General features: G+C 38.4%; 2 protein-coding genes across 2 annotated transcripts; both read right to left on the bottom strand.

The window, feature by feature from the left end:
* Positions 1–2,746: 2,746 nt before the first annotated feature.
* On the bottom strand, positions 2,747–9,766 carry LOC131103834 (uncharacterized). The gene is made up of 3 exons (XM_058050443.2): positions 7,987–9,766; positions 4,306–4,391; positions 2,747–3,387 (listed from the first exon to the last, which is right to left on the bottom strand). The coding sequence occupies exons 1-3, from the start codon at positions 9,341–9,343 to the stop codon at positions 3,289–3,291; spliced, it is 1,542 nt and encodes a 513-aa protein (XP_057906426.2). The 5' UTR covers positions 9,344–9,766; the 3' UTR covers positions 2,747–3,288.
* A 2,506-nt stretch (positions 9,767–12,272) lies between these two features.
* On the bottom strand, positions 12,273–20,197 carry LOC131103837 (uncharacterized). Its single transcript, XM_058050452.2, has 3 exons — positions 20,046–20,197; positions 14,979–15,055; positions 12,273–13,634 (listed from the first exon to the last, which is right to left on the bottom strand). The coding sequence occupies exons 2-3, from the start codon at positions 15,022–15,024 to the stop codon at positions 12,889–12,891; spliced, it is 792 nt and encodes a 263-aa protein (XP_057906435.2). The 5' UTR covers positions 15,025–15,055; positions 20,046–20,197; the 3' UTR covers positions 12,273–12,888.
* Positions 20,198–21,885: the final 1,688 nt, after the last annotated feature.

Raw genomic sequence — 21,885 nt, 5'->3', positions numbered from 1 at the left:
ATAGTATGCCCCCCCCCCCGTCAATTTTGTTAAATCAATGCGGCCCGCGAGTCAAAAAGTTTGCCTAACCCTGGTGTATACCGTACATAATACTCATATATGTTGGAAATTTTCTCATGGCAGCATCCACTATGACAAAATCCAGATGCAGTGCATATTTGTCTATAAACCCATGGATGAAACCATACAATTTCACTAAATCTGTATTAAATACCAATCCACTGTAGATGTTTTTTCTTGTTCCAAAGAGTAGGCTGGAAGATGTTCTTGCCGTGTTCTTTTTTCCTTAATGCATACTTGACATTCTACTGGGGACTCGATGTGACAAACTTTGGAGAAGTTCCCACCCACACGATTACACAAAATGGGACAGTATGTTCCCTTAATCTTTACCGTTGATGAAATAATACATTATGTGTAGCCGGTGGCTCCTGTTCCATGAAGTAAGTGACTCATCATTAGATAATTTACAAAGGTTACATAACTGCACTGTACTTTCTCAGCTTTGCTTTACCCTTCCCGTGTATGACCGCCATTGCATAAGGGGAACTCGCCAACTATGGGCAAATTTGGTCGATATAGACTAAAACATCATCTCCATCACACCACAAAAGTTTTTTTCTTAACAAAATAACTAACATTACCATTTTTTTTTTGAAAGATTCAATGATATCTGTCATATAGATGTACCCTAATGTATGAATCTATGTTTTTATTCACACAAGGCAATTAAATGGATTTTCAACTTAAACATCAATAAGCGTTTTCCCTGCTTTCTATTTCCTGTAACCTACAAGTAAGTTGCAAAACAATTGACTGCTTTAATTCCAGTTTTTAATAGAAATTTATTTGTCTTTTGTGCAAAAACATTTAATGAAATTGAAGTCCATATCTATTATGAGAGACAATGAAAATATATGCAGGCCATAACAAACACATATATAACATTTTTACATTATAATAATAATAATTACTCTCATTTAATGTTATCATTTTTCACTTAGTGTCAAGTAAGCGTGGCTAAAATAATAACCACCCAACCAATTTGCCGATTTATCTTCCTTTGTGCCTGTCAAACAATAGAGACTGTACAGGTTTACTTTCATTCTAATTGCCTCAATGTGGAATTCCGTTGTTATTTGAGATGATACTGCCCTCTTTTGGTGAATAATATTGTAGCACTCTGCTCTCAGCCAAACACCAGACCAGATAGGCGGAACAAGGGGAACTGTAGCGGCCGTAACCCACGCCACAACTATGTCCTCCAACATGCGCTTTTTTTCAGTCACTTCCTGTCCGTAACCCCTTTTCCTTCCCAACCCCGGAACATCTCTCCATGGCAACACATTACACATCACAAGGGTGATTACGCTATTAAAACCTCACAGCGTGTGACATACGGAGTATACACGTATACTGTAGTATGGATTGTATGTATAAACATGACAAGGTGGGCATCTCTAATAATCATAACCACCATATTGATATGTTATAGTGTGCAGATGTACAATATTCATAAAATTGTCATACACAGTATCGATCTATTAAATACATTATGTATCATTATGTATTTTTTGGGAAGTAATTGAATTCGAGCTGAGGTTTGTATAAAAAAAGATATTACAAGTACATAGTTGTTATGATTCTGTTTTTCTTCGTGTTAACATAACTAGCAAGCCACTATAATCAGGGATAATGGGGGTATATGGACTACATCAAAGTTGTAATGTTTCGTATAAAAGTTCCCCCACAGGTTATTCTTCAAAACACCGTTTAGCTTTTTTTTTAGTCCAATCGCTGTTAAAAGTTAAATTTCCTGTGTCTATTTTTGTTGTTGTTGTTGATGGAGTTGAGTGATATTTATATAAATGCGATCCGTTTTCTTCTACTGTTGTTTCAGTGACACGGAAGTCTCGTTGTTGCCCCCTGTAGACTGGAAAGAGTACTGCATGAACGAGCAAAATACTACCAGGGGCCATTTGCGGCCGGCTGCTGATTTTTATTTTTTAGTGGCCAGCAGCACATTCTAAAAATAAAATTTAACATGGAAGTATGTGTGTGTATAAATATATATATTATATATAATATATATAATACAAGTTTGCACTGCAATCCAATTCAGGCTTGGACCAATGGTGGTACCAATGGTTCAATATGAGGGAACTAATTACTAACTGTAGAGAAAACAAACTGCAATGAAGGACAAGCACCCAAGGGTCATTGCGGAAAGATTTTCCAACGTCCTTCTGTCTAAACCGTGATCTAAGCACCTTTTACACAAATCTTCTTCATGCCATTAAAATGATAAAATACAATACAGAGACCTGTGAAGGGGGACGTGCATGAGTCAGAAAGTGCTTGTCGCTGCCGTCATTCTACAGCAGGGGTGGGCAAACTACGGCCCGGGGGCCACATGCGGCCCACCAAGTGTTTGAATCCGGCCCGCCAGTTGCTTTCTAAGTTTTAACATACAAACTGGCAACATGACCTGCAAGTCGGATGTCTTATTTAGTAAAAAAAAAAACAACAAAACTGTAAAATTAAATTACATAGTTTGATGTGGTCTGATGTTTAAAGTGACATTGGAACATACAGCTGATAGTATAACACTTTTATAGATAAAATAAAAGGAAAAGTATAAGCATAAAATATTGTGTCTGTGTTAAATATATATTCTGGCCCCCCAAACAATTTTATTAACTTAATGTGGCCCACGAGTCTAAATATTTGCCCACCTCTGTTCTACAGAGAGGAAATCCCAGCATTTTTGTTACTTTATTGAAATACATAAACATCCGGGTCAGCTAGAATCAACAACAAGTCAAATGCAATGATTTTTCATGTCCTGCTGAATGAATGAATGAATGAACTTGAAAGCCAAGATGGTGGATTATATAATAAGCTCAACGGAAGGTGATCAGACTTTTACAACAAAGTAACACAACTTTTCCCTCAAGAATTATAGGACGCATAAAAGGTAAGACTACTACAAATATTTTTTTATAAAACAATATTACAGAGGACTAGGACGTATTTGGAAAGAAAATGAATTGTTCTATTAATGACTTTGCTATGAACCTCATTGCACGTCACTGCATTATAGCATCCATAACACTTGATTACAGTATTAAACTGTCAAATCAGAAAAATAAAAAAAAGACCAGTTAAACAAGAGTAAAAGCAAATCTACAGAATAGGAACTAGGCTTTTCTAATACTTATTCATATTTCATCCTCTGATGTTAGTATTGTAGGTACCATTTAAATATCTGTGAAGACTCTGTCAGGATCAGTTCTTTTCTTCAGACATCTGCCCGTTGATGCGACCAAACTCCCAGCGTTGCCAGAGACCAGACCTCTGACTTCCCGCCCTGTGCACACTCGCACTCTGCAGTGATGACAAAGAGGGATTGGAATGGGATGGTTGACTTGACAGAAGAAAGGATCAATAAAAGAACCATTTGAATTTCAGTCAGTATCGCAAGAACAAGTGGGGCGCCATTAAAGTCAGCTGACTTTGCAGTATAGTCTTACGGTAACCTTATCAAGTACAGAGTCGTTAAAATGACGACATAATCAGTGTTATTTCGCTTGCAATTTACAATAATTTGCAATAATTATGTCACAGGGGGTCAAGGATCTAACCCAGAGATGTCCAAAGTGTGGCACGGGGGCAATTTGCAGATGTTGTTTTTTTTATGGCCCATGACACAATCTACAACAGATATATACATACAACCGCAGAGATGAAAAAATCACAAACAATTCACAAGAATGAAGTAAAAATATTAAGAGAAAAAGGTGTAGTTTTACAAGAATTATGTTGTAATATTAGGAGAAATAATACAGTTGAAATATTAATTTAAAAATATGTAATATTATGGGTTTTTGTTGTGGAAAAATCTCAAATATTTCAATAATCAACTCAAAATATTATGAAAATAAAGTCATAATTACATGAAGAAGGTTGAAATAATACCAAAAAAAAATGAACGGCTGCAAACATAGAAAAAAATGCTTTAATTTAAATACAGTCAAAATATAAAGAGAAGTCATACTCTAATGAGGAAAAAAAGTTGCAATTTTATTCAAATAAATCTGTAATAAGTAATAAGTACAGAGTTGTTGAAATGACGACATAATCAGTGTTGTTTTGCTTGCAATTTGGTCTCGATAACAAATAAACGTATAGTTTTTTTTAACAGTATGAATCTCTCCAGACTACTGATACATTTATAGCATGATACAACAATAAGTTCATGTGCAATTAATACACAAAACAAATGAAACATAGGATTGTTGTTACCTGAGTTTGTTCAGATTTAAGCTGCTCTTTCTTGCTTGGGGGTGGCCAGACCCGTTCCAGTTTACCCCGGGATGGTTGCTTTGCGCCTGAAGATATAGAAAAAGTAGAAATAGAATAATGAGATCTCATTCCAGGTATTTTGTTGTTGTTGTAAAAAGCAGTATAACAGTTTTATTATGTAACTAACAATTGTCAGTCTATCATTTTATTATGTACCTAACAATTGTACTAAAATTCCAGTATATCATTGCATTATGAAACTAACAAACATATTAAGAATCCAATATATTATGTGACTAAACCATTGTATTATCAGGACAAGTTGTTATGAAAATTTACAAGCACCTGACCACTCCCATTAGCTACTCAACCGAACTTAAGATACATATTTTAAGGGCATGAACCTTGTTGCCATGACCCCTTTTGAAACAGGAAAAGTAGGGTCCCAGACTTGTATTCAGCACCTTTTAACAGAGAAGTGAAACAGGAAGCAAACTGAACTGTCCCAACCGTAACTAACCCTATCTACGATGTAATCACGAACTTATGTAATTGCCGGATTGTAGAGTGAACCTTTCTATAGCTTCAGGTATCCATGTCGTAACATGGCATATTTAGAACTTAGAACATGAGAACTAAAATCACTTAAGACCGTCTTCTTCAACATCACAATTGAACAGCCTCTAAAGTCCTTCATCACACACTTTGTCAGCCTCTCTCTGTCTTAAAACTAAAACCACTTAAGTCGTCTTCTTCAACATCACAATTGAACAGCCTCTAAAATCCTTCATCACACACTTTGTCAGCCTCTCTCTGTTTTAAAACTAAAATCACTTAAGTCGTCTTCTTCAACATCACAATTGAACAGCCTCTAAAGTCCTTCATCACACACTTTGTCAGCCTCTCTCTGTTTTAAAACTTAAATCACTTAAGACCGTCTTCTTCAACATCACAATTGAACAGCCTCTAAAGTCCTTCATCACACACTTTGTCAGCCTCTCTCTGTCTTAAAACTAAAACCACTTAAGTCGTCTTCTTCAACATCACAATTGAACATCCTCTAAAGTCCTTCATCACACACTTTGTCAGCCTCTCTCTGTCTCTTGTTTGTTGTCGCTCTTTATGCCACTTTTGTCTCGAGCCATTAGCCATGTATGTAGCTTGAGCTAAAACTCTTCACATAGTAGTCTATCGTTGGTGGTAGTGGACGGTTCAACTACCGTATTCACCATAAGTCAATATTTTATAAATACATGACGATACAGGTAACATATACAGCATACATCTACCACTGTAAAAAATGTCTATACATTTTACATGTTTGTTTTTATACTTCACTGATGATGTTTTTTGTCAAGCGGCTCCACACTTTGTACCACCGTCATTGCGTTCTACAATGCCAGGGTTTTGACTGCAATTAAAACAACTGCCACCCGGAGCTTTAACTATTTTTATGTCTGCTTTCTATACCGACAGGATCAATGCCAGGTCAGTATAGCAAACTTTTGCAATACACAATTCCATCCAACTTTGTGTTATGCTATTTATGTGCATTTCCCTCAACGTATTCCTTCATTGTATCCCTGTTGCAGACGCACAGCATTACTGTCACATGTGACTTGTAAGGCCCTTTTCACCTTGAGTCAACCCACACACCATTAGCAGCCTCAGTGGCTAAAAATATGGACAACACACTCCCAGACTGGCTGCACTGTTGTGTCACGTCTCTGAGCTCTCCTGCTGGGCACACGCGCACTAACGACACACACACTGAAACCATGTCGGAGAACTAAACACCATTACTGCATTTATTCCACAGTAATGTATTTGCAGGTAAACAATACCTACAAATAAACCCAACTGGCACTGCTTTCCATTGATGGCTTCCTTCTATTTGACGGAGCAATTGCTCCAACTTCCATTCCCTAACAGCTTGTGACAGGGTCCACCCTAGTGGCTCATCCTGTTCCCTGAATAACACACTTAATGCTAGCAGAGAAGGTCATTTAGCAGTGCGCCAGACGGGGTAAAAAGGTCAACATGTGTAAAAAAACAAAACAAACAAATAACATCAAAGTGACATTTTTCAGAATATAATACATCTTAGAACAAAAATCATAACACCGCCATCATTATTGCCACATTTTGCTATGAAAATCGAGCGAGTAAGGACTATCTATATCATGGATGGGAAAATAATTATGTCACAGGGGGTCAAGGATCTAACCCAGAGATGTCCAATGTGTGGCACGGGGGCAATTTGCAGTCCGGTGGGTGTTTTTTTTTTCTTGTTTTTTTTAAGGCCCATGACACAATCTACAACAAATATATACATACAACTGCAGAGATGAAAACATCTGAAACAATTCACAAGAATGAAGTAAAAATATTAAGAGAAAAAGGTGTCGTTTTACAAGAATTATGTTGTAATATTATAAGGAATATTACAGTTGAAATATTACTAAAAAAGTTGTAATATTATGGGGTTTGTGTTGTGGAAAAATTTTGAATATTACAATAATAAACTCAAAATATTATGAAAATAAAGTAAAAATTACATGAAGAATGTTTAAATAAAACCAATAAAATGAACAGCCGCAAAACATACATACACCTGCAGAGATGAAAAAAATCTGAAACAATTCACAAGAATGAAGTAAAAATATTACAAGAAAAAGGTGTCGTTTTACAAGAATTATGTTGGAATATTATAAGGAATAATACAGTTGAAATATTAATTTAAGAAAATATGTACTATTGTGGGGTTTGTGTTGTGGAAAAATCTTGAATATTACAATAATAAACTCAAAATATTATGAAAATAAAGTAAAAATTACATGAAGAATGTTGAAATAAACCCAAAAAAATGAACAGCCGCAAAACATACATACACCTGCAGAGATGAAAAAAATCTGAAACAATTCACAAGAATGAAATAAAAATATTACGAGAAAAAAGTGTCATTTTACAAGAATTATGTTGTAATATTATAAGGAATAATACAGTTGAAATATGAGTTTAAAAAATATGTACTATTGTGGGGTTTGTGTTGTGGAAAAATCTTGAATATTACAATAATAAACTCAAAATATTATGAAAATAAAGTAAAAAATTACATGAAGAATGTTTAAATAATACCAAAAAATGAACAGCAACAAAAATTGAAAAAAAATGCTTTAATTTAAATACAATGAAAATATAAAGAGAAGAAGTCACACTCTAATGAGGAAAAAAGGTGCGATTTTTAAAAAATAAATCTGTAATATTATGAGGAAAAATGTAATTTTATTACTACAAAATATCTTAAATAATGTATATCAAATATATATTACATCTTTAGCCCTTGCATGCTTTCAGTACGGACATCCCTGATCGAAATGTATACACTTGGCCAATCAGAACTACAGTGAAAGCATAGTCTAGGATTATTCAACTAAAGTGAGATGGCGTCTGGGTCCGGACTCGGATAGTAGTCCATGAGTTAGTGATCCCTGGTGCAGACTATGAATATGGTCAAAGTATTTGTAGCCTACTTCACTTGGCCCATCATTTATTTTCTGCTGTATTGCTGCAAGAATTAATAATATACAGTCATACACTCATTGAATGTATGTACTTTATGTGTAACCAACACCTGCAGATAATGGCGGCATACGGTACCCAGACACCGTGCAGCCTCACCTGGTATGACGGCCGACGTGACTAGCGGCTTGTTCCTCTTCTCTGTACTCTTCAGCGTGTCTCCGTACAAAGTGTGTCTTTGTCTGCGAAGCTCGTCCTCTCTTGCTTCAGCCTCCTTGATGTCCTTCTCAACCTCTGGTTGCAGAGCCAACGATGGACGCAACTTGAAGAAAGGATTTTCTTTGATGACTGAAGGTTCCTGTGTTATCTCGTCCTCTGTGGTGGTGGCTGGTGTTGCTACATCGGTACTTAGAGATTCGGAACTTTTCTGAAGGTGCGCGTTTTTATCTTGCTTGGGGTATGGAGATAAACGTGACCTATCTCGCGATCCTCCGGTTGGACTCCTTGAGGGCAGGTTTTCCCAACTTTTCTCCTTCTCAGAGATTTCAGGTTTAGAAATTCTGACGGAATGTGCTCTGGAAATGGGGTTACTTTTCACGGAAAACATCTCCAAGCTACGTGTGCGCTCCAGCACCGAGGGATTAACCTGATCTTTCATTGACGCAGAAAACGGTTTCCTTATCCTGGTTGGACCTTGCGTGTTATCCTGTTGAAACGATTCAAACAGCAGTCTGGTTTCCTTTAATTGATGGGCCCCCCCTTTTATATACTCCGTTGAGATTTCTCCAAATCCAGTCATTCCAGGTTCTTGCTGAATCTTCGGAGTCTCTTTTGGCGTCTTCTGTTCGGAGATCTGCCAGTCATCATCCAGGCCTGGACATACCTTGGTTGGAATTGTCTCAAACAGGATGTTGGTATTAAAGGGGATCTCCAATATGTCAGGATCATCGGCTAAGTTTAGAACCCCCCCAACTCTCTGCAGGTTGTGTTTGCCTTCGGCGTCTTGGTGGACTCTTCTTTCCATGGAGGTCTCCGTGACAGAGAGGCGGTGACAAGAAGTTGGCTTGGAAATTGGAGACCAATCTGCACTCACCCAACTGACATCATCATCAGAATAAGCCCCCTCTGTTACGGCCATATTGAAGCGCTCCATATGTGTTGGCTTATTTGCTTGGGCAACTCTACTTCCGTTCCCGTCATTCCGTTCTTTCTCCAATAGGGTCACCCTTATCCTGTCCGACTTCATATCTACTTTCTCATTTGGACATGTTTGATCCCTTGCTTTTGTTGCCAGAAACTTCCCCCCGTCTTCTTCCTCGCCACCAACGTCCTTGCAAGCGGAGATATCTGCCACTTGCCGTTGTTGCACCAGTTGTAGACGCTGAAGTAACTGCTCCCCTTGCTCGATGTCAGATGTTATTCTCCAACATTCATCGCCCTGCTTTACCCTTCCTTCCATATTCTGTTTCTCTTGTAACTGAGGTGATATTACTTTTCCAAAATGCTTTTCAGACATTGGTAGCTTTCACTCTCCTTAGCAAGGAAGTCTCTGAATCGCTATACCTTAAATAACGGGTTTTAGGTCCTTGTTTGAGTCTTTGTCCGCGACTGACCGCATTCTGCATCAGGGTTCGGGTTGATTTTCCTGAGTCTCCTACCTTCTCCACAAGTGCATCGTTTTGAAAATTGTCTGCAGTCTTTGAAGATGAATGACTCAGAAATCAGAGTCTTTATCAGTTTTCCTTTCCTTCACTCAATGCATCATCTGTTTGGACGTGTATTTGGTCTTGCTCTATTGTTCCTCCAAATGGATCCTTGAGACTCTGGCCCCCCTTGGGTTTTTGGTCTTCAGCATTTGGAGTAGAGTCTTTATACTCCCCTGATATCTCCGCTGCATCTGCTAACACTTCGGCAACCTCTCTCTGTGCCATTGACTGCCTCTCACTAGGATGCCAGTGTAATCTGTTGTAATTAGCCTGATCCCCTGTGTCGTCACCTGCCTCGTCTACAGGGGTCACACTGGAATTACAACTCGTTCAATCTTTCTTGCTCCCTGCTGCAAATAGTGGATCCCTATAGGATGGAGGAGGTTGTAGTGGGATAAACATATGAGCCGCAGTGTCATTATTGTTCTCCATCACTGCAGGGGTGGAGAGGCTTTGGGTTCATCTTGGATGAACCTTTGCCCAGGTTTCATTGATGAGCTGTGGTCCAGCAGGTCTGGATTTTCTGTCACAAGCTTGGAATCCATCTTCATCCACAGGCTATCATTATACTGACGCATTAGGTTCCATGAGGACAAGGATCCCTGAAAAACACTCAGGGATCTTTTATATACATATTTTAAAAATGTGTTTTGTATCGTAACTAAAAGCTCTGTTTTCCCACGACATGGCCTCTTGATAAGAATCCAAAATCATAGATTTCTTAATTAGTCATATAATGAAATGATGTAGAACAAGCCAATCAACCACATCCTCTACTGTCTGCGTTGTCGCGTTACAAGATTACATATTATCGAAGTATCATCAGCCGATATTCAACCAAAGTGCGATTAGCCCTTGCTCCATCAGGTCCTAAAACTATAATAACACAGCATGTGTCATGTTGTTTATTTCATGTTCTACATAATAAAAGTACACCAAAGTAATCCCTTTCAGTGAGGTGCAGGTTTAAATCTATGAGTCTATATTTACACCTGCATTGACAAGCTTTATGTCAGCTGCGTTGTAGTTGAGGATTATCAGCGCTAGCAGCAACATATCCAGTAACAGGATATATTAATCAGCTTACCCTGTTTATTCCAGCCTCTATTCAACGGGGCATCACTTCCTAAGCTTTATTTGTATATGTGGCTTTTTAATGGAACTAAACCTGCTGTGTATGACCTTTGTCATCTACTCAAATGTTCTCAGTTGGATTTAGATCAGGGGAACACGGAAAAAAGAGTGAGGTTATTCTTCTGGAAAAAGTCCTACGTCAGGCGGGCATTGTGAAGTACAGCGTTGTCCTGTTGAAAAAGCCAGTCGTGACCACACAGACCAGACTAAAACTTCCACCTTTTAATGTCTCATGTTTGGTGCTTTCGTACAAATCCCAAATTTTGTGGCATTTAAGGAGACTTGGATGTCTTTGGACATATTTTTTTCTTCTTAAAACCTCTTAAGGATGGACTGCACTCGGAACCAGTAAGAACCTTCACATGGGCTGAGGATGGTCCGTGTCCCCGGTACCAGACCCTGCAGGACATTTCATTGGGTCCATCATTTCAGTTTTTAGTTCCATAACCTTCAGCATTTTTAAAGAAGTTTAAAATGCGTGCTAAGAGAGGCTTTGATTAGAAAGCTTTTTAGTCTTTTCCATCAAGAGGTCATGATGGTGTGAATATCTGATATTGAATCCACATTATTGCCAAGATTTAGGCTTTTAAAGGCTGCGCTCTTACATTTTTGACAGTCTATTTCACTTTAACCACCCTCGGCCATCTCTGTGTGGAGTTTGCATGTTCTCCCCGTGCATGCGTGGGTTTTCTCCGGGTACTCCGGTTTCCTCCCACATTCCAAAAACATGCTAGGTTAATTGGCGACTCCAAATTGTCCATAGGTATGAATGAGAGTGTGAATGGTTGTTTGTCTATATGTGCCCTGTGATTGGCTGGCGACCAGTCCAGGGTGTACCCCGCCTCTCGCCTGAAGACAGCTGGGATAGGCTCCAGCACCCCCGCGACCCTCATGAGGATAAGCGGTAGAAAATGAATGAATTTCACTTTAATGCATGTTTGCTTTTACTTACTCAAAATGGGTTTTTTCCCCAAAACTTTATGCATTTTTAAGCTGTAACAGTGCAAAATACTGCAGATTCATGCAGTTTTTCCAAAGCTCTTAACATTTTGATCAGCATTTTTAAGTATGCAGGAGTAACAGTAAATGGTTCAGGGTAAAACCATGATCTAATGTCCTTGTCGCCATATTCGACTTGATGTAAATATAAAATTAGGACGACTTAGCATTACAGAGAAAGTTGAATTTTTAGGCAATTATTAAAAAGAATATGAATAATCTACTTAATATTTTGAAATATTTTGATATTTATATCTGCATGTGAGTGGTTGTTTGTCTATATGTGCCCTGTGATTGGCTGGCAACCAGTCCAGGGTGTACCCCGCCTCTTGAATGAAGACAGCTGGGATAGGCTCCAGCACCCCCGTGACCCTCATGAGGATATGCGGTAGAAAATGAATGAATGAATAAATTTATATCTGCCTCATATTATATTGTTATGATTGTGAGTATTGTATTGAAGAAAATAATAATATAGTCTATAGTCCATATAATAATAACATAATCCATAGTCCATATAATAATAATAATATAATAATATAGTCCATCCAGTGCTGAAAAGAATCAATGAATCTTTTATTTGAAGAAACCATAACCAGAAAACATGCTTTATCCATGCAAAAAAATGTCCAGTCCCACCCATATATACTATCATGATTACATACAAAACATATAAAACATTTTTAGAGGGTTAAAAGAAGCACAAAAATATCCTGAGATAAACAGGAGTGCATGTTGAATTGCTTGCCTTTCTCCTCTAGGGGGAGGAAGTGGTTTTCATGAGAGAGCTATTGAGAAGCTGCCTGTTCCCTTTTGCTGACTTACAGCATAGCACCAGTAGCACCAGTAGCACCAGACAGAGTCAAAAGGTGGGAAGTCTAAAACGGGCTGCGGTCCTTCATAGTGTTTATCCTCTTGAGAGCCAACCTGGACATTTGTTTCTTTTGTATTTTGGGAAACAAAATAGCCTTGTTATGCTTGTCAACTGAAGGAGGTCAGCTGATACAATATCCATCAGCTTTTTGGTGTATATTTACATTTGTGCTCCAAATCACTTTAAAGTGGTTCATTGGTAGGAACATCTACCCTTTCCTTCATTTAGTCATTGTTCCATCACCTGTTATGAGTCACCTGGAGCCGATCCCACGTGGCTTTGGGTGAAAGGCGTGATACATTCTTGACGGACCGCTGAGCACGATTATTATCAAATGACGTCAACTTCTTACATGACTGAACAACACTGACAAGTCTTGCGCTTCGACTGGGATTTTCCTTCTTTAGCGTCAGTTGAAGATGATTCCTTATCGGGGTTCTCTTCCTGGGATTGGGCTGTTTGAGGTTTTTCCTTGAGGGGAATGTTCTGCTGCATTTCACCTTCTTTTCCCTGCAACTCTTGATCTGTTCCACCGTGTAATGTTGACTGCGGTGTCAGCATGTGTTCATCGCCGTCGTCAGTGATAATCACTCGCTCTGCAGTTAGCATGTCCTGCGTTTCTTGGGTGGCGTTGGTGTAGCCCAGGAACACAAGAGTGACCGGATTTTCCTCCAAATTTCGATCATCCATATTCACCTCCTTTCCTGTTGCGTCTCGAAGCACCATGGTGTTGTCGAGCTCCACTTTAGCGTCAGACTTCGGGGTTCTGGAGTTGTGTTGTCCCTGCATTCCTCCAACGGGAATTCTGTTGGCTTCCGTATGAACCATTTTAGATTCTTCATTTGGGGTGACGGTGACCTCATCTAGCATCACTCTCATTCCAACTCCGTCCACTGCACTCAAAATCTGCCCGAGCTCTTCTGTTGAGGGTTGACAGCCTGACCCAGCGACTGCATGGATGCTTTTCCTGCCGTCGTCAAAGACAGTCGTTGCCAGGGTAGCACTGGTTTCTGTGGACACGGGTGCCACCGATCGGACAACAGTGGCACCTGTCTTGGGGTCCTTTTCCACCTGTACTGCTACCATTCCCAGAACTGCAATATCAAAGTGGAAACAATGTGAATAAAATAAAACAAATATGGTTGACCATTAGTAAAGGTTAAGGTAATTTAAAGGTAAAGCGCTCATAGGTTACAGTAAGACAGGAGTGTCCAAACCTTTTCCACAGATGACCACATACTGAAAAATCAAAGGCCACGTTGATATTATTTTTTTATGGCTATGCTAAGAAGTTATATATATTTTATATATATATTTCTCAGCTTTGTGGCATAAGTGAAATACTACTATAACACATTTTCTGTCCATAATAGTCAATTATGACATTTTTCTTAATATTTTTTCTTTATTCTTGTAAAATTACAGCTTTAAAAGAAAAATCCAATTAAAAAATTGGAGAATGTTTCCTCATTATTTTTTCCCTTTATTCTTGGAAAATGTCTGCTGTTACCAATTCCGTTGGTGCATTTTTAAAAATAATTTTTGAAATATTTAAACATTCTTCTTGCTAATTCTTGTTAATTTTTTTTCATTTATTCCAAAACCAAATTTTCCCAAATTATTTTCCAAACATCTTTGTTGCTCATAATATTGCCACTTAAAATATATATATTTAATATACATATATTAATATATTTAATATTTCAACTTAATGCTACAAAAATGAAAATTTGCCTCCATAATAATTTGAAAGATACAATTTTCTGATAACGGTACTGTTTTGGTAATATTTTGACTTTATTCTGGTAATGTTACTACCAATTTAATTTTTTTGTGCACTTTCAACACCCCTCAATAAGACCTTTGTTGACTCGCGTGAGCTGTCTAAATATTTAATTCTGCCTGAAACTATGAGTAAAAAGTAGCTTTTAAACTCTGCAAGGCCCTCTGGCAAATTAAAAAAAAAAAAAAAAGCAAAGGAGACTAGAAGTAGAAAGTGAGCCAAATATAACACTGGCATCGTTCACACCATTCACCTCAGTCTCATCATTAAGTCATTCCCTCAAGGCTCCACTTGGGCAGAGTAACATTAAATATAAGGAATGTTGTTTGCAAAAGATGAAAACAAATGCAGAAACCTCGTCTCCAAACCCCGAAGATGTTCATCTGTCATGGATGGATGCCTGAGTTATTTTCAGTGTGGGTCAAATAAATGTTAATGCCATCTCTGCATTTCCAGATGTGGATAAAATTCGGTCAAACCGGTCAATGAAATCACCGGAAACTAACAAAAGTGGGAGATTTGTTCTCTTCAGATTCACGGTTTATTGTATTTCAGTTTAAAGGGTGAGCTGATTTTTCAAATGAGTAACCCTTCCAGTTATTGATCAATAAGACTGAGATCACAGTAATGATGATTAGCATTCCTGACGTCTTACCTGACCTGCCATCTTGCCCACTTTCATGGAACATCCTTTGCGCCATGATGAGGTCCTATTGCCAGCCTCTTTGTTCACTAAAACCAAAAACATGTTTATTATGATTCTATACATTCATCCAATCTCCAATACATTAAAACTCCCCATTTAGGAATGGCCTTTTATTGTGGCCAGCCCAAGGCACACTAGTGCAATCAGCATCAGTGCTCACTAAAGCGATTTGTGAACAATATATATGAGAGAAATAGGACAGCGAAGGGGTGGGGTTGTTGTGTTCATATTGTTGTGTTGTGTTTATATTTTTGTTAAGGCTTTGAACCTAAACTTAATACGCTAATGGTGTTCTTATACGGCCTCCATAAGCCATGAAGCGGGAGAAGGAACGCGATGCCGCCTCAATCTAAGTCGAGCTGTTGAGCTGCTTCTTAGCCGTGACTCCATTCTGTCACCTTGAGTTAAACTTCAGCAAAAGACGTAGTTATGGTAAATTATTATCAGCCCAGAAATAATAGATTCAAAGCAGGCGTAGTCATGACGCTGACTGAGAGAGGATACAAATCCATTGCATTAGCGATAATGATACTATTGTTTCTCACAACAAAAACAAGCCATTTGTTGAATATGTTCGATAAAAAGGTATTTAATTTATGATTGGGCATTGTTTACCAGAAAGAAATCTGTATATTATAAGACTCCATCCCACTTGTTCACCAATCATTGTACATTATTGGTCATTAGTGGTGAGTACCTATACATTTTGCTTAAACCTGGATTGTGTGGTAGTAAACAATGGCAATTGAAGAGAGAAGGAGACAGTTCAGAGCTGAATCACATCTAATAAATACAGCAGTCACTTTTATTGCAAAAGTCCAAATTGTTGTGGGCGTATTGATTGAATACTGAAAGTTAATCTTCGTTTCAAAGGAGGAGAACTGCAGCAATATGTTTTAACAAGGATACAAAAACACTACAGTACAGCGAGATGGTGAATGAAAAGGCACGGTCATAGGAGTAAAATACGTTTGAGTCACTTAGTATTTTCTTGTGTCCAACCTGTAGGTTGATCATTAAAATTCAAACAAAGGTTTGTACAAGGGATTCGGCAGTAGTCCGGAAGTCCTTGGGAGCACTTAAGAGTGGGATCAATCACAGCAGGGTGGGCGTGCCGGCACGTGGAATAAATTAAAACAGGACGTTTTGGAAATCCAAGGAAATACAGCTGAAGTAGGCCCAGATTCTGGAAGATCTAGAAAGCTTTCTGTGTTGGTTATTGTGTGTAGCTGCTCTATAGTCCACAACTCAAAACAAAGGGTGGAAAATGATCATATTAATTGTAAAAAAATGAAGTTAGCTACTTACTTCAGGCTATTTTGGGAACTTATCCCCAGTGATAAACAACAGAACACTGTACTTGTGTTTTTCTAACCCCCGTGTAAAGTTAGGATCTACTGTACTGTTTTATTTTTGTTCTATTGGTCTCTATTGTAATCTCACACAGTACACAGAGTATATTTTTCAGTGTGTGCAAACAGTAATGCCAGCATACTGAATCTGTCTCGGGCTGTAATGTCACAGCCGACTTAAATGGACGTGAATGAACCTTCCAAAATGAGGCTTGGATAAGCTACAAGGTCTTTGCTGAGACCTGCAGTGGGGGGTTTGGGAGGGGGGGGGGTTAAACCTGAGGCTGACAAGTGAAGGAGGCAACGTGGATGCAGACACCAGTGCCTCAAGGAGAGCATGACATGCAACCGTAGTTGAGGTCAAACACGAGGCATAGTAGAAAGAAACTATGAGGTCATCGTATTCCTAAAAAGACATTTACAATTACATTCATTACAATTAAATCTGCTTTTAGTAGTTTATGATGCAGAGGGTGCGGTGTTTAAAGATCATCATGACAGCCGAGTGAGCAAGAAGTAGTAAATGCCCCATTTGCTGTGCCCTTAAATCGGGTTCTCGATGAATAAATAATCAGTGTGTCCTTAATGCTGCTGTTATACATGAATATGGAAAAGAAACTTTGTGAGACAAACACCCAAAACACCATATTTAATAATAAACAGCATGTTGACGACTTGTATTGGTGTCTAATTGTTTATGGTTCAGCCCATTAGTGAAGTCTTAGGAAGGCAGCGGGGTAACTTGGCAACCGGTGTGTGTGTGTTCCTGACTCAAGCTTGTTCATCCAAATTTGCCATTTTCACTCCCTGCATACAGTATCTGACCTCTGATTTAAAGCAGAAGTAGATTATGAATATATTTATATATATTGTAGCATACATTTTGCTTAAATTTCTATCAGCTTCAATGGTACTCCTTTTCCAGGAGTTTGCAATGTCGCAATCTATGCTTGTTATCTTGGTCCAATCCTCAGAACGTTCCCCGTATATTTTGGACAGTTAAATTTGTCCCTGAGTAGTCCTTAAACGTCCAGGACAATTGTCTAACCATTCCAATGTGTCTCTACATCTCATCTGTCTACAGGTCCTCACTTCCTTGTTTACAACGCTAGTTTTTAATCCACGTCATGTGAGCAGCATCCCACCACCGACCTGATGAGCAAGTAAGCACTGAGCACAAATAAATATTAATAATTTTTCACCCCTCATGCTCCCTCTGGGTTAGGAGTGTCGAAAGTGAGGCCCCCAGCACATTCTAAAAATGTCATTTCATATGAAAACTAAAGAAAAGAGACGGCATAAATGAAAAAAAGTCAGCAGTAAAGTAGAAATATTGAAACATATACAAATGATGAAATGTAACAATACAAAGTCATAATTTTATGAGAAAATACTCCTAATATTATGAGTAAAAATGATGTAATTTTAGTAGTCAAAGTAGTAGTAGTTTTGTAGTTTTACAGTCAAAATATTAAAGTAAATTTTAAAGCCATAATATTATGAGGAGCACACAAAACAACACAGAAAAAAATACATTATGAAAATAAATAAAAAATATTATGGAAATGGTCTAATTACTAGAAGAAAAATAAAACAGAAATGTAAAAAAAACAGTGGTAATTTTATCCCCAAAAAGTCTTATTTTAATGACAAAAAAAGTTGCAATTTTACGAGAATAAACTTGTAATGTTATGAGGAAAAATATTATTCAAAGAATTATGTATTTTAGCAACAGAGTTTAAATATTAATGAACAAAATACCTTATTAAAAAAAATCTGAAAAACAAAATGAATGTAGTAATTTTTGGAAAATTTGGTTGGGGGGAAAGGGAATATAGTCAAAATATTTCCAAAATTATTTAAGAACAATGCAAAATAAAAAATAAAAAACAGAAAAATGGAGTGACGGACAACCAGAGCTGGGCGGGACTGGTACAGGCACCCATTCCATGCCACATGCCATTGAGCTAAAGATAACTCTCCAATGGCACAGAACAGGAATCATAATGGCGTTTAGGGAGCCCCACCCAGGACACATGAGTAAGGTGTTGACGAAGAGGCAGCCCAGCTTGGCCAAAGCCATTAGATATGACACGAGACATTTGGGGGTGGGGCGGGTCAAATTTAACTGGAACCATGTGGAGATGAGAAACAAACAAAATATTTCTTCTTATATATTTTCGTAAGCATGTGGCGTATTTAGCTTGTTAGCGTCCAATTCTAGTGAACAACGACAAATGAGGCTAAAGAGTTCTGGAGTCAAACGTAATCCAATAATTACAACAGATTTTATTGCAAATGTTGATCTGAAATCAGATGAGATGGTTAATGTCAAGATAGCAAAAGGGTTTGGAGGGGGCGGAGAAAGCTGCATGTTTAAAATAGACATATATGGGCGTATAATTGTGAAACTTCCTCCTTCTGTTTGGTATCGAATTTACATGCAGACTTCAACCATAACCCATTCATAATAAAATGGCTTCAGGTCCAATTCCAGTGCAAAAACTTTGGGAACTTTGGCCGGGTGAAGAGCGCATGCGGTATAAATTGATCCCACAAGTTATGTGACCCACGACAATAATCACTCAATATGAAAATATCAAGGTTGGAATTTTGAGGATTGAAACAAATTATGTCAATTTGACAACATGCCTTTTTGTTTTGCAGTCTTGTGGTCCCCTTGTAGTCAATAGTGACTATATCTTGGTTATTATTTATGATGAGTTAATATTTTGGAGAAAAGACCTGCTGTCCTCTGCAGCTGATTGGTCTTCTGAGGCGTGTCGCCTGATAGCTTTGAGTTCTAACCGTCACAACATTAGCCACGTTTACATGAGGAGTTTTTCCTCTTTCCGAATGACTTTTCCAAAGACAATGGTATACATGGAAAGGAATATTCCAATCTCTTGTCTACATGCGGCGCTATAATCCAACAGAATAGTCAATGGGGCATGCGCAGTAAAGCGTAAACATGAACATCACGTGATACCGACTTCCCTGAGTTTTTCTTTCGTCCAGTCTTGAAATTAAGTTTGGATCAAAAACCAAATTTCCGCAGCAGTCCAGTGCCGATTGCTCGCCTCCATTTTTAAAACTGAAGAAAGTCTGCAGCTAAGTGTTACGTCATATCTGATCATGCGCTGAAAGAACGCACCCGGGATAAATTTAAAGAGGAAAAGATCAAATTCAATCTTGCTAATATTTTATAATTAAACTGGGGACATGTTTTATATAGATATATATTTTATTTTTAAATAAAAACTGGACTTGTGAATAAAGTATAGAAGGGTTTAGATTCTGTTCCACAGATGGCGCTAATGCACACTGAAAGCTGCTTTCTGTTTGAGCGGGTACAAGATACCTCAATCGGATTGGGGAAAGGAATATTCTACCCCTGTGAATCCGATTATATGTTCATTCGGATTGGCACTTTTCTTTCGGAATGAGGTGTATACAAAGGTTACATTCTTTATACAAATTTCCCCACTGAGGGACGAATAAAAGCATATCTTTCTGTCTGACCAAATAAACCGAATGCAATTGGAATATTTGTGTCCATGTATACGTGGCTACTATCAGTGAAGTTCAGCACATCTAAAACAAGGATCCTTTACCGTGTATACTTCTTAAACTCAAAACAACAGGACTGTGTCAAATGACTTACCCCTCACGACTTTCCCCAAAAGTTGAAAGTTGAGTTGCCAAAAGAAAAAGACCTATGTCAAGTCAAACATTGGATACAAGTCTGCTGTAGTCATGATAGTAGGTTCCACCCACTGCCTACCGAACACCCCTTTACATTCAACAAGAGACTTCTTCTTCATGAAGCATCAAGTGAAGCAGAAGGTGGGCCGGGGGTATTTTTTTACAAGACACTAACTGACGGATTAAAGTGGGCAGCTACAGCTGGCAGAGGGCAGGGATGCCGATGGAAATAGTTCAATGACACAGCACATAGTACGCATTCTGACACTGTATCTGCGTTGATAATGTGAGCTGTAAGCACGCTGCGGCATTCGCTGTCTTTGCCCAAAGTGGGTCACTGGTATTTGCACTTTGTCATGGCTGGTTTTTACATGAAAGAGAAGTCAAGCAGGGTCCGCACACACCCCTCAAACCTTTCACAGAGCACTGATTATTAGGCAGAACATGAACTTCTTCTTGGCATGTTCACTTCAGGCAGCAGCCATCAAATGAGTGCAGACCATCGAAGTGACATCCAAAAATGTTTGTGTGCTCCACTTATTTTGACATGCGGTGAAATTTCATGTTGGTTTAAAGCATACTGAAGTGGACTGTCAAATGGCTGAAAAGAAGGAAAGGCAATTTTATACACTCCCGATCACAATTTTAAGACCATTTTACTATTTGAACTTTTGAAGTAGCGCATCAATTACTGTTTTTCTCGATTGTTTACACACAATTTGTGATGCCTGAGACACAATGACCACAACATATAACCAATGCACCAACTCCATGAACCAAGTCTGCTAAACTACAGTAAAGTCTCGTTATATCGATATCGGTTAAAACGAATTACTACTTATTACGATACTATTTTCATTTCCCGGCAAATTTCTAGTCTTTTATGATATAATTAGCTCCGTTAGTACGATACACGGTTATTATGATAATCCGGTTACTAGGATGCCCTTTTCATCTCCCGCCAGCCAATTTGGTCTGCTTATATCGATACAAAAGCAGCTTAAATCAATCTTTGCTTAAGGATTTCAATACCAAAAAAGAACACGGCGAAAGGCTGCTTCCAGTCAACTTTATTTTTCACACTTCCACCACCAGAGTGCAGCACACACAGCGGAAAACACCCGTCCCTCGCGCCTACCCCTCCGGGTGGCAACACCTTCCCTATCGATAGTTCCGGGGTGAATTATGTCCCGGTAACCGGTAATCACTACAGCGTAAGTTTATTTTTATTTACTGTAGTACAAAATGTATTGTAGTACAAAAGCATGCTCGATACGCAATCCATGAACTCAAGGAGAAAATTACATGCCATATCAAAGATCCGCCCACTTTTAATGCAGTTCGGCGCAGGATCGGATATATGGATAGTCCGGTTATATCGGTATTTTTTCCGACTCCCGAGAATATCGATATAACGAGACTTAACTGTATAAGCACAATTCCTGCTTTACACTAAGAATGCAGATCTACAACACACTTTTTTCAAAACACTACACACAATTCTCTGAGTTTTGGCACAATTTTCATGAAGTAAACTTCTTGTTTTCACAAAGAACACAATGACACTCAAAACAGTCAAATTAATATTCCTATTATTAACACTGACTCATCACATGGGTAAACACCTGTCACACATTTTTACAATTAGCGGTCTAACAATGACGGAGGCTGGGCAAAGGGTCAGAAATCCACAAACACACAATCCCCTTCTCCAAGCTATGGAAGATGCATGTAGAGAGATTCCAGCGGATGCTTTCCATGCTAGGCGATATTTCCCCCGCTGCTTGGCCAGAGAAAAC

This window comes from Doryrhamphus excisus, linkage group LG16 (genome assembly GCF_037039965.1).
Source record: "Doryrhamphus excisus strain RoL-2023G ecotype Guam linkage group LG16, RoL_Dexc_Guam_v1.1, whole genome shotgun sequence".
Classification (NCBI taxonomy): Eukaryota; Metazoa; Chordata; class Actinopteri; order Syngnathiformes; family Syngnathidae; genus Doryrhamphus; species Doryrhamphus excisus.
This window is presented reverse-complemented; position numbering and strand designations above follow the sequence as displayed.